General features: G+C 47.0%; 1 protein-coding gene across 1 annotated transcript; it reads right to left on the bottom strand.

Moving 5' to 3' along the window:
* Positions 1-1420: 1420 nt before the first annotated feature.
* On the bottom strand, positions 1421-13085 carry HEATR9 (HEAT repeat containing 9). Its single transcript, XM_057499512.1, is given in 17 exon segments — positions 1421-1801; positions 2021-2091; positions 2303-2318; positions 2535-2586; positions 3053-3126; positions 4308-4427; positions 4532-4624; positions 4991-5170; positions 8265-8383; positions 8758-8815; positions 9492-9548; positions 9737-9793; positions 10000-10019; positions 10022-10125; positions 10356-10537; positions 11808-11857; positions 12998-13085. Coding segments are annotated over 17 exon segments (1722 nt in total).
* Positions 13086-13751: the final 666 nt, after the last annotated feature.

Genomic DNA, 13751 nt, shown 5'->3' on the forward strand with positions numbered 1-13751 from the left:
CTGGTATCTGGCCAAGTAGTAAGACACCTCTGGAGAAACCCAGAAATATGGAGTTGGAGTACTGGAGATCAGTGAGCAGAGTTTTTCAGGTGAGAGTCTGAATTGTGTGGTCACTAAGACCTTGTTTATGCCCACAGGTTAAGGCCCATGGAAATAGGGTTCTGTTGCTCATTAGCCTAAAGTGGCAGAATGGGCAAAAGAGGAAGGTCTACCTTTGGTCTTTATGCCACACCATTATAAGCAATGTTGCTTACACTCCGAAATAGTGGAATTACTCTTGGTTTTTACCTACAACTCTATGAGGCAAAATATGAATATGGAGGTGGTGGGGTAGTGGCGAGATAAATCGGAGTGACACACTGTGTGCTGGACTCAGAATAATTGTTTGGACTACTCTAGTACCTGGAGTATGAGGAAGTAGAAGAGAGCATCTGTTTTATTTTGGCCTTTCTCTGCTTGATGGAAAGAACATGACCTCCATTTAGATCACTCCAGTGAGACTGGGGGAGTACATAGGGATGGCAGGACTTTCTTAACCTCTGGTGGTCACTGGCTCACTTGACAACACTGAAGAGAGGAAGAGAAAAGTTCACACTTAAGTGCTTACTCTGTAATGCCAGGTACTTTATTAGGCTTGATGTTATTACTTAACCCTCATAGGAGCTCTCTCAAGTAGTATGTGTTCTCCTCATTGTATAGGTGAGGAAATAGGTTAACAGTTCCAAAGTCAAAGATTAAGTAAGTAATGGACCCAAATATTAGATCTCAGATTTGTCTAACTTCACAGAGTCTGGGTTTTTCCTTTTTAATGGAGGATGTAGTTTGTTGGGATTGGTTTGGCAGGTCCTATTGGCTGAGGGAACTGACTCCTTTAGGAAAAGTAAAGGGGAAACTAAGGAGGTTTTAGAGACCAAATAGGATCTGTCAGAAGGAAGATCTGAGGAGGCAGAAGGCAGGTGTAGAGGAGGCAGCAGAGAGGGGTTGGTCTTGATGAGGCCCTCATTATCTCCTGACCACTGATAGGGAAGGGTGGTGGGGCAAGTTAGCCAGAGCCAAGCTTTCTGGGATTTTCTTCTAGTTTCCCCTCTGCAGTCCAGTCAAGGAAGAGGCTCAACTCTAGCTTTGTCATCAGATGCTGGGCAAAGACAAGGGCTTGGTTCAGGAAAGCAGCTGGCAGTCCAGAGCAGCTTTGGCTCTGTGCTCTCACTCCCCTCATGAAAAGGACATGTGGCTGAGGGGAAGCAACACTCGATCAGGAGTCAGGAGGCACCTGTTTCAGTGCAGCCTCTGAGGAAGGGAACTGCAGTGGTAGGTAGAGTGACACTCGTTTATTCCTAGATGATAAGTATAGATTGTTTTCTCAGGGGAGCCTGAGAACTGTCCTCAGGACAAGAGTGGGGGCTCAGCCCAGAGAGCTGACTTATTTGGAGGTTTTGGCAAGGATCTGGAGCTGTTTCCGGATCCTTGGTGCCCAGGGTCCTGTGGCCGGTGCCTTGTCTTTTAATGGCTGAGAGAAGCAAGGTGGGCAGGCAGAGGTGAAGGGGAAGGCAGACCCATTCTGGACACGCAGCCTTTCCTGTTGGTCTGATGGGGTGCTGTACTTCATGACAAATGGCTTCAGCTGTGCAAGTCAAAAGTCTTGGATATTTAACTCATCTGGGTTCTCGGGCTCTTTCCGGAACCTTGTCGGCTCTGCCTTCTCGCTGACCTTAGGTGCCTCATATGCACAAAAAACCTTGTTCTTCAGCTTGTTTTGGATCCAGGGATCAATTGAAGCCAAAAGAATTAATGTTTCTTGTAGCTGTGTTGAAACAAAGGTTATATGGCTGGTTCCCTTCAGGTAAGGCTGGGAGGGGTCCCCCAGGGAGGGGGAGCTGTGGCCTCAAGGAATGAGGCTAAGGGACAGTGTCTGAGGGCTCATTTCCCTCGCCTTGTCTCTTGATAAAAAAGTAAGTGGTGAGGCTGGGTGCAAGAGCCTTGAGGAGGAGGGGTTGAGAAGAGGTGGGTAGGAATACCTTACGCTCTTCTTCACAGATTGGCTGTTTTCTGTGTCTAGCATGTCCAAGAGCAAGTGGAGCACTTGTGGATCCCCAGGACGTCCTGGCAGAGGTATAATGAGAGTGCCTAAGTACCTAGCCCCAGAAAGATACCCCATCTGTGCTCTTTCCTATTCTAGTCTCGTGATTATGCTGCAGCCAGGAGAGAGGGGGAGATAGGGATTCCCAGCTGAAGTATCCTGTTCCTTGCCTTTTAGGGCCCCTCTGTTGGGTTCCAGTGCACATTATTAACCAGGAAGAGTCGATAATTTCTGCAATACCCTAAGCAATGCTCCTCACATCTGTCCTTTATCCTACCCACCTCTAATCCTGAAGGAAAGCTTACCTTGAATTCCTGGTAGGGCTGGAATTTAAAAATAAACAGGCAAGCAACCTCCCCAAACTTCACAGCCCTTTCTTCTCCTCTGTAACTGCTCAATTGCCTGCCCCCCCTCCTACCATCAACATATCTGGACAGAGAAGCAGAGCTGGCCTTACCAAGGAGATGACTGCTTCCTGGCGTGCAGTGGCATTTGAGTTCATCAGTTGCCTGTGTAGAATGGAGTATGTTGTGGTCCAGTTAAGGGATGGGGAGGAAGGCTGGTTTCCTTTTAAAGCTCAGAGTGAGTTGAGCATACAGCCAATGAGTGACACTAATTTCAGTAATTTCCCCATCTTGTTTCTTAGGTCAGGAAAAGGTCTGAGAGTAGAAAGGCAGGTAGTACAATTTGCCAGAGGTACCAAATAATGATCAGGACTTGTATCTGTCCAGAACTTTACTTTCTATAAGTACCTTTCATGTCTTCATTTTAACTTGAACTTTGTAGCAATCCTGAGATATAGGTATTATCAACCCCTTTTATAGATGGAGAAAAGCCCAGGGCTCAAAGAGTGACTTGGCCAGGGGCACGGGCAAGTGAGAGCCGTGACTGGTAGCATGTTCTCAGCTTTGTCCCTCTGTCCCCTCCCCACAGCCTAGGATTTGGCTCTGGCATCTCCCAGCCCAAGCCACTCACACCTCCACCAAGTTGATCATTGTTGGCTTCATCTTGAGCTCCTCCACGGTTTCAGCCACAGCCTGCCTCATAGCCTGAAGAGGGATTAAGGTGAGAAGACAGAAGGGATGCAGGGGTGTACCCTTAAGGGCTCCACAAGCCTTTACCACATGCTTGCTTTGTGCTACATATGATCCATTCCTTGAGGAACTAGCTCATGTGTCATAGGGGAGAGCAGACAAGTGAATAGGCAGTTACACTACTATGACAAGTGTTATGTGTAGTGTGTGCATGGGAGGGTCTCCTGACTCAGTGGGTACCAGAAAGATCTGGAGGAAGTGATGTCTCAACTAAAACCTGAAGATCTGAAAACCAGACAGAAGGCTAGGGGTAGGGTGATTTTATGGGCAGAGGGGAGAGCACGTACAGAATCCTGGAGGCAAGAAAGCACCAAGCGGTTAGGGAACAGAAAATAGTTCAGTGTAGCTAGGTGAATAAACTGGAACTCTTCAAAGTGGAGCACTGAGTTGAGCATACAGCCTATGAGTAATGCTAATGTCATTAATTTCCCCCTCTTGTTCCTTAGGTCAGGAAAGGGTCTGAGATCCTTTGGGACCATAGGTATAAATTGGGACAGGGTCGTCCCAAGCATAGCTGGTGGTGGCTGTGAGGGGGAGAATGGTTAGAGAAGATGTTAGAGAGGTAAGCAGGCCTTGGGTGGTGAGGGGAGATGTAAGGCACCCTGAGGGCATTGGGAGCTACTGAAAAGTTATGCACAGGTGAGACGCAATCTGATTTACATTTTAGGAAAATGTCTTCAGAAGTTCTGTGGCTGGTTTTGTAAGAAGCGCTAATAAAGATAGAAGCAAGGGAATGCAGAGGAAGGTAGGGATGGATTCTGTTTGTGGTGATTTGGGTTTGTGGTGATTTGGGAAAGCCCATAGGTGGTGGTGTTTGGACTGGTCTTGAAGGAGCAATCATATTTTAAGGCACTTTTAGGCCCAAGAGAGGAGTTACTACCAGCGGAAGTGAATAGCATCAGGCAGTTTTAAACCTTGCACAGGAGGGATGACTTAGCATTTTAAGCTGAGAAAACTGCCTTAGTCAAGGCAAGGTGCCTTTAAAACACAGGCTGCATTAGGTGCTCAGGGAGTGGGTTAGGGTGAATGTAATACTTTGGGGGACAGTGGGGTGTGAGCCAAGACAGGGGAGGTCTTCAGAGAAGGGAGAGGAGAGAGGTTTGGGCTGCCTGGGCTCAGAATCTGGTCTCACTTACCAGGAAGGTTTCATTGTATGCCTTCCTCCTGAGCAGATCAAATGTGAATCCCTCCAGCCCCTGTGCCTGGATCTGTTCTAACCCAATGGTCTTGAGCATCTGGGTGGCTTCAAAGTGGTACTGAGGACAGAGATGCAGAAGGCAAGAAGGATAAACTCCCTTCCTCATTCCCAGCCCTGCCCTAGTGCTGGAGAAGGAGGGGTACTAGGCAGCCTAGAGCTTACCTCAGGGACACTGGAACAGCACAGCTGGTCTAGGACGGCCCTGATGACAGCAGCTGAGTGCACATGCATTGTCTTGACCAGCATCTGAAGTGCCTGTAGGGGGTGGGTGGTGGGGTGGTGTACAGGGCCCAAAGGCATCTAGATGGCCAGGCTGACTTGAGAGATGAGCCTGGAACTTGTGGGGAACAGGTGGAGTCCTTTCTCTGGCCTCTTGGCCTCTTGAGAGCACAAGTTCATGTGTGCACATAAATGCAGACAAATGAACAGCCATAAGAAATATACACAGACACTAGTACACTTATGTCCACATGACCCCATATGCATATACATATTCACAAACACACAGAGGCCCCTGAAACTTCTTTTCTCTGGGATGAGGACGACAGAGTCCAGACCCCACCAAAGTCAGCACTGGCCTCTGTTTCCCCAGAGCTCCCCAGGGAGCCCAGCCTCTCCCACCTTCATCCGCTGGGTCTTGGGCCCTTGGCACAGGCACTGCAGCAAGAACTCTCTGGCTGCGCTGCTGCTGGGCCTCAGGAAACCCAAGCACAGGGCTGCTTCCATGGCCGCTTCATTTGATGACTTCATCAGCATCTGTAGCACAGGCATCAATTGCCCTTCATCTCCAACCAGACTCCTCTGTGAGGGAGACAGGAGGTGAAATAGGTGGCAGACTATGTCTTCAGCCAGGCTTTGTAAGAGGGTAACTCATTGCAGCTTCCAGACCATTCTCCCTCCTCCCTAAAATGGATTTCATGTCATCAGATTGTTTTACTTACTTCCCCTTATTTCTGCCGTCATCTGCTTGCTCCTAAGTCACATCCCCTCATTTCTCTATGACTTTATCTTATTGATTGATCAATGTTACTCTCTTAACACATCTGCTGTCTTAATTCCTGTCATTTAAAAATATATACCTGTCATTAATCCAACTCCTAGTAATGTCCTCCTCTCTATGTCAGCCGCTAATTCCCACAGAGAGACTTTTATCATTACCCTTTACTGCTACTTTTCCATGAACTCCCATTTCATGGATGTCAGATCATCACTTCGGATATTTCCAGCTCATCTCCCAATGCCAACAGCTGTTGGACTCCACAAGGATTAACCATCCATTGAGCACCTCTTCACTGTTCCTCACTTCTTCCCTCTCTACCCAGGTTAAATTCCATGGTTCTACTATAATCATTTCCCTGCCTTGTTCAACTCCGTGACCCTTTCTTGCTTTACTGTACTCAACTCTCCACTTACTCTGTGCCTGCAAAAAAAATAAAAAGTCTGATCTTGCTTTACGTACATGAACACAAACTGCATGTAGACCCTTAATGCTGCCTAGTAATCATACTGTTTCTCCCTGGGCACTGCTCTTCACCACCCTGATTCCCACCCTTTCCTCTGGAATCTCTTAACACTTTCTCCATTCTCACTCTCAGCTGATGACCTTGCTTCCAACTTTACTGAGCAAATAAAAGCAAATAGAAAAGAAGTTCCAGAGGCAAATACCACCACATCTATCCAGCTTTCAATACCCACCCAAATGTTCTTCCTTTTCATTCATTACTGTGGACTCTGGCTGTCTACCTAAAATCAGTCTCTCCACTCGTGCATTAGATCTCAACCTTCTCACTTGCACAGATCTTCCCAGTGTCTTCAAAATGATCATTTTTCTAAAGACTGGGTCATTACCCCTCAGCATAGAAACATGCTGTTATTTTTCTTTTTTCTAGAATCTACTCCTGGCACCAACTACAACTTGCTGGCAAAACCTGGGAAATCAGTCTATTATTGCCATCTCTAATTTCTTTCCTCCTTTTCTGTCTTTAAACCCACTCCAGACAGGCCTGTCTGTACCACTCCACCAAAATGATTCTTGTTAACATAATCAGTGATTCCCACATTATTAAGTCCATGTATCAATTTTCAGTGCTTATATGATTTGATACGGTTGATTTGTGTCCTTTCCTTAATACATGTCCTTCACTTCATTTTCAGAATACCACACTCTTCATTGTCTTCCTACTTATTGGCCATCTCTCAGTATTCACTGGTTCTTTCTCTTCTCCCCAACCTCTTAAGGTGCCTCAACACTTGGTTCTTGGTTCTTTTGTTAGAGATCTCATCTAGTTGAATGACATGAAATCCTGTTGACATGCTGACAACTCATAGATTTCTTTCTCTAGTTTAGACTTGTGTTCTAAACTCCAAATTGTGTATCTGTTTACTTGCTGTCTCGCTTGGAGGTCCAATAGACCTTGCAAACATAGCTCGTCCAAAACTAGACTTCTGATATCACCTCCAAACCTGTTCTACCTGCAGCTTTCCCTATCCTGGTTGATGACAACTCCATCCATTCCATTGCTAGGCCAAAAACCTTGGCTTCATCTTTGTTTCCTCACTGTCTTTTACAGCTCACTCAACTTGTCAAGAGTTTTACTTTTTAAGTAGATCCAGAATTTACCGGTCCCACTGCAACCACCATGATCCAAGCCATGATTCTGTCTTCCCAGGATTGCCTTAATAGCCCCTAATTGTTCTCTCTGCTTTTACTCCTGCCACCTACCCTGCTACCCCTTTGCCTCCCATCCTGTTTCAACACTGCAGTCACAGTGAACCTTTTGAAAAGTAAGATCATGTTACTGCTTTGCTCAAAAACCTCTGATGGCTCCCTGTTCTACTCATAGTAAAAGCCCAAGTACTTAAAAGTCGTCCAGAAGGCCGCATATGATCTAATCTCCCCTTAACTTCTTTGACCTAACTCCATTTCCTGCAGCTTTCTCCATCCCCACTCCTTTTCAGCCACACTGGTCTTCTTCTGTGCCTTGACCATGCCAAGGAGGCTCCCACCTTAGGGCCTTGGTACTGACCAGTCCTTCTACTGGGAGTGCCTTCTCTCAGGTGTATGCAAGGTTAACCCCTCACCTTCATGGCTTTGCTCAGCTGACACTTTCTAAATGAGGGCCTTCTCTCTCGTCCGTGTTTAGAATTGCAGCAATCTGCATCCTCACTTAGCATTCACGGTCACCCTCACCGACTCCACCGTTTCTCCATTACACTTGTCATCTCTAACATACTCGATTAATCAAACATCATTGTGTTGGTTCTTAAATGTTTCCTCCCACTGGAATGTCAGCTCCACAAGAGCAGGGATCTTTGCCTGTTTTGTTCACTGATGTATCCTGTGGGCCTAGCACAGTGCCTGGCACATGACAGCTATTCAATATATATTTGTTAAATAAATGGATCAATGATGAATTCTATTTCACATGAAGCAGTGATGGGGTCAGAGTAAGAGGATCGTAAAAGGGAAAAAACCCGAGTAATGTCAACAGACTTTCTTGGTCTCTGTCCCTTCTGGACAGAGGATTTCCTTTAACAGGTTATTTTAGGGATGACAATGATGATAATGGTTACTGCTTACAGAGCACAGACAGTGAACTAGGTACTACATACATTAGCTCAATCTCCACAGTGCTATAGTACAATTACTATCTCCATTTTAGAGACAGACAAACTGCGTCTCTGAAAGCTGAATGTTCAGAGGTCCTATGACTAGTAATTGGCTACACCAGGGCTTCTATTCAGGGAAACTATTCCATGGGGAACTCCACAAGGACAGTGTCTTCCCGGATCAAAGCTAAGAGGTAGATTACCTTCTCCCTGACCTAAGCCCCAGCCAACACCATCAATTACCTTGTCCTGTCTTGCCCCAGTTACTGACCCTCCTCCCAATCACCTTGTCTTCAGGGACAGCAGCCCAGGAGTTCAGAGCCATTCGTAGCCCCGTCAGAGTATCCATCCTTTGCCCCTTCAGCTGCTTGATGAGAGCCCGGATCACATGCTTATTTAGGCAACCTGCACAGGGAGGGTCCTCAGGTCAGGGCAGAGCCTCAGGGGCTGCTCTTCTGTGCCAGGGTCTGTTTGACTCCACTGTGACCTCTAGACAGAAGTTCCAAGTACTAGGCCTTGGGGCTGCCCATCCTCCCAGGACACCAGAGCATCTGGCTGAGCTTGACCTCAATTTCAGGAGCCCTCTCCCTTCTTTCCTCCAATTTCTTCTCTTTTTGCACCCTTTCTCCCTCTCTCTGCCCACAGTACCTAGGGTACTTCCCAGACCTTGCCAAGCACAAGGTTGGAGTGCGTGTTCTTCCCTAAAGGGAAAGTGTTACCTTTCCTTACCTCCTTCCTTACCTCTCCCAACCCCCAGCCCAGGGAGAGGACATACTCACCTAGGATGGCCAGGGCTCGATAGGCCTTGTACTTTACTTTCTCTGGACCAGTTTGGGCCTGATTTAAGAGGCAGGTGGTTGAAATATGCCATAAAGTGATGGAATATTAGAGCTTTAAGAATCATCTCAGCTTAACTTTCCATTTTACAAACAAGGAAAACTGAGGCTAGAGAGTGACCTGTCTATGCTCCAACACAGAGTACAGGCAGGATGATCCAATGGAAGGAACGTAACTTGGGAGTAAGACTTTTGCTCAAATCCCTATCTGGTATTGTAACCATGTGGCCTTCAGCAAGTCCCTTGACCTCTTAGAGCTTTCATTTTCTCATTAGAAAAATGCAGATACTACTATCTATTCCTAGTATGGTAAGATTTAAATGAGATTATGGATAAGAATGCATGCTTCCTACTAGAAACTGGCATATAAGGATGGGGCACTGATACATTTACTATAGAGAATGAACTCAATTCCACTTCACTCCTGGCTTTTCAGTTGAGTGTCTTTTCTGTGAGGCAATGGGGATCTTAAGGTTCTCCCAACACATCCTTTTAGATCAAGCTGCTCTTCAAAGAAGCCAAGGACATGAGATGAGGCAAGGTGCACACTGGCAGCTCACTAGATCCGACCCATTATCCTTGTACCCTGGCAAGCCTCGTCTGTGCCCATGTGCCTGTGTTCTACATGCCTTAGATCCTGTTTCCTCCTCTTCCAAATTACATGCAGTGAGACTCACCACTTGCTGTAGTGCCTTCATGATAAACTTGTCACCAATGCCAAGGCACCCCAGAGCCTGCGGGAACCGGGGTAAAGGGAAAGGAAGGGACTGTGGACCCACCCCAGGAGTTACCATCCTCTGTACACAACTGGAGTTTCTTCTTGGAATACCACCCCACCCTCAACTCCACCTCAAGCATCTATCTACTCTCCAGCTCAGCCAGCTCCTACCTCTAACCATGCTCCACTCTTGCCACATCTCACCTGTGCTGCATACAACTGCTCATCCTCTACTGGAGACTTCAGGCTTTTTGTGAGTTCCTGTCCATCCAGAGGAGCCAGTGGAAGGGAGAAAAGGATCAATATAGTTGTAGAACTTCAAACTGAAAGGAACTCATCCAATCCCATCCTTTTCCCTCCCCTCTCTCCAATCTTCAGGCAGGGAATGAGGAATGGAGTGAGCCCCAGGGAAGGGCACCCCACAGAAAGGGGTTCTCCCCACTCTCCCTTCCACCATGGTCCCTGACCTTTAATCTTTACCACTTCAGGGATTCCCAGCAGGGTCTAAGGGCTTGGATCCCATTTGAGCTTTTCTAGCCAGCTTGCTCATGGAGAGATAGAGCGTTTGGTTGGGCATACCCTCTTTGAGGTATCTGTGTGAGAAATTGCACGGGCAGCCTTGCCTCCTTTGTTCCCTCCCCCATTCCTTCACAAACCCTCCTTTGCCCCTGGTCCTCAGCTCAGCTCAGAGATGCTACCAGAGAAGACAGAGGAGTCTCCTCTCCCCCAGGGTTCTCTCTGGGATGCGTAGGCTGACTACCCCACCCCTTCCTCCTCCTTCTCTCTGCTAGAAGGTGTGGGAAATAGGGAAGGCAGAGCACACCTAGGGGGATCTCTCATTTTCCGCAGCATCTTCTGGGCCTCCCATTCCTGTTGCTGATTGTACAGGGTCTGCCAGTGTGAGTAGACCTCAGGCTTCTCCAAGTAGCAGTAAGGTTCAGAGTTTGGCTTGCTCGGGTGCTGCCTCCAGCACTCTGGGCTTAGGGTAAACTCTTCCTCTGGCATCTGGGGGTTGTAAGTGACAGTGCAGTCACTGGAGATATTCCTCAGCCAGGAAAAGGGCCAGGGTGAGAAGGGACTATGTGAGAGAGACACCCTCCAGTACATCTGAGCTGGCATCCCGGCTGCCTTTAACCCACTGTGTGACCTGGGCAAGGTACTTCACCCGACCAAGATCTCAGTCTTCTCAGCTGCAGAATGGGGCTAATAATCCTTGCTCTGGACCCTTCCATGGTTGTGAAGAACAAATGAGATTAAGATTGTGAAGCCACTGTTGATCTGTAAATTGATCTGACTACACAGTTTGGTTATTTGGGGATCTCCAAAGCACTTTGAAAAGATCATCTTGTCAAGGAAGTGAGAAGGCAGGGATGAGGGGGATGTGGAGTAAGGAAGGAAAAGACAGGCTAGTGCTCCTTCACTCAGGCCATCGACTATGTGCCAAGCACTGTGTTAGGTGCTGGGATGCAATTATCATCCCTGCTCTTGTGGAACTTATTAGTTCAGTTGGAAAAACAGGATTTCTTCAAATAATCTGTCTCTTAATTGGGAAACTGCAAGTCTCTAGTGGAGGGGTTTGGGTGGACTAGGGGCTTTCTTTGAATATTAGGCTGGGATTCATTCCTGTCTCTTCTCAGACTTCTTGTCTTTACAACAGGTTTCTGAACAACAAGGAAGAGAGGCTTCAGCCAGTGTTTCCCAGTTTGGGGACAGAGACAATCCTGGTAAGAGTTCTCAAGTGATTGTCATGATTTCAGAAAATGGAGCATTGATTCACAATGAGTAAGATTGTCAGAGTAAGTAAAAACCAAGCAAAGAAAAGATAGGACGTCCAATGAAATTTGGATTTCAGGTAATGAATGCAGTATCTGGGACATATTTATAGTAAAAAATTACTCACTGCTTATCTGAAATTCAAATTTATTTGAGCACCCCGCATTTTATGAGTCAACTCTAACTTGAAGGTCCCTGTGTTAATCAATGAAACTCATTATAAGCACTGCCTGCACAGTTCCTGCCTTATAGATATTATCTGTGAAACTGCAGCTTAATTGTGCCTCAGTGCTACAAAGGTTGCTGGGCAGGGGTTGATCTATGACAGAGGAAGCTCTTGAAGCTTAGGGAAGGAAAGTGACTTGTCCAAGGTCACACAGAGTTAGTGGTAGCACCAGGGATGAGGGTCAAGGTTCTGTGAACTGGTCTTAACGGGAAAGGATAGTCTTTTGCCCTCCCACTTCAGCAAAGTTCCCAGGGTGGCAAAAGTTAGGAGTCTCACCTGGTAGCAGGACAACAACAGATGAACAGGAGCTGTGGCTTTTCTGAGTTCTGTGGTACGAATGAGATGGCAGTTACGACAGTAGTTTAAGAACCATCCATTCAGGAGTTCACCTTTTGGGCATTTAGTGAGCACTAGTACCAGGCGCTAGGGAGATAAATAAGGTTTAATGCCTGCCTTTATGGGGCTCACAGTTTTCCGGTACTTTGCTGCTCAAAATGTGGTCAGTGGAATAGTAGGGCTGCCATAACCTGGGAGCTTCTCAGAAATGTGGAATCTCAGGGTCCTCCCCAGACCTACAGAATTAGAATTTTCTTTTTAACAAGATCCCTGTGCACATTGGAGTTTGAGACTCACTGTGTCTAGCAGAGTAGTTCTCAACCTTGGCTGCATATTAGAATTATTTAGGGGTAGGCCTTGGCCCTACATTAGAAGAACTGAATCAGATTCTCTGAGGATGGGGCCTAGGCATTTCAGAAAGCTCCTCAGAGGATTCTAATGTGTAGCTGATGGTAAAAACTACTGGTCTTGTTCCATGGTCCTCAGACTTGAGTGCATGTGAATGACCTGCAGAGCTTGTTAAAACATGGGTTTCTGGCACTCATCCGGAGTATTGCTTTAGTAGATCTGGAGTGGGTTCTGAGAACGTACATTACTAAACAAGATACTGCTGCTGCTGGTCCTGGGACCACACTGTGTGAACCACTGGTCCAGCTCATGAGACTGTACTGTTTATTAGTGATTCACAAGGGGAAACAAACATAAAGATAGATATAGGCACAGATGGTACAGATGAGGATCCTAACCTGGCTGGGAGGATCAGGGAAGGTTTCTTAGAGATTATAATCAAACTGAGTCTTCAATCCAAGTATGGGTTAGCCAGGGGGATAAGCGGGAAGAGCATAAGGCATGGGGAACAACTTTTGCAAAGACTTGGAGATGTGAGACTTGCGTAGAGAGCAGGGTGCAGATGTAGGGCAGAAACTGGGAGAAACAGAGATGTCCCATCTTAAAGGGCCCTGGAGACTTACCTTGAGGGCTGTAGGGAGATATCCATGTGACCAAGGGCCTGCCTTGACCCTTTGCATGGATTTGCTGAACGTACCAGACCCCAACTGGTAGTGGGAGCCAGAAAGCTTTTCTTTTCAGACCCCTGCCCCTGACTCCATTCCTGTGCATTCTAGCCTCACCTTTAGTCCTTCTTGGATATTCCAGCCATGGGTACCTGAACAATGACCTGGAGATGTCAAAGATCTCAGCTGCTTTTTTATAGACCATCCTCTTCTCCTGGTGGGGCTGGAGGGAACCTGGGTGGGGGACAGGAGGGTAGAATATAGGACCTTTGAGGGAGTGGGGCACAGCTGGGGAGACCTGTTCTCTGTGGCACAAGAGGGACAGTGAGGAGTCTGTGCTTCTGCAGGTAGAAGGTTCCAAGTGCTGAGCCCCAGATCTCCTAGGCAAGTAGAACATTCCAATTCCACTCTTGAGCCCCAGGCCTGGCATCTGCTGGCCTGGTGCCTTGAGCTAGCCACTTTACCTCTGGGAGCTTCAGTTTCCTCATTTAAAAAGTGGGAAAGTCATGCTTGCAAGGCCAACTAGAGGGACTGTGGTGAGGGCTAAGTTCAAAAAGAAAGTCAAAGCCATTGATGACTGTCTGGCTCACACGAGCCCAGTTAGGGGCAGGGTTGTTCTTAGGATTAGTCATCAGGAGAATGGAGGGATGGGAAGCTCCTTTTATACACCACTTCCCTCCTCAGAAACAAGAGACTGAACTCTTATCTGTGTTAAGGAGCTGCTTTCATACCTCCTACTTTTGCATATGCTGTTCCCTCTACTTGATAGGCCTTTCCTTTCCTACCTGTTAAACTATTTCTCAAATTTTTTTGGACTCCATTGAAATGTTATCTCATCTCTGAAGTCTCTTTTCTTGCCCAGGCACTCTGC

The sequence above is a fragment of the Manis pentadactyla genome, chromosome 4 (assembly GCF_030020395.1).
Source record: "Manis pentadactyla isolate mManPen7 chromosome 4, mManPen7.hap1, whole genome shotgun sequence".
Lineage (NCBI taxonomy): Eukaryota > Metazoa > Chordata > Mammalia > Pholidota > Manidae > Manis > Manis pentadactyla.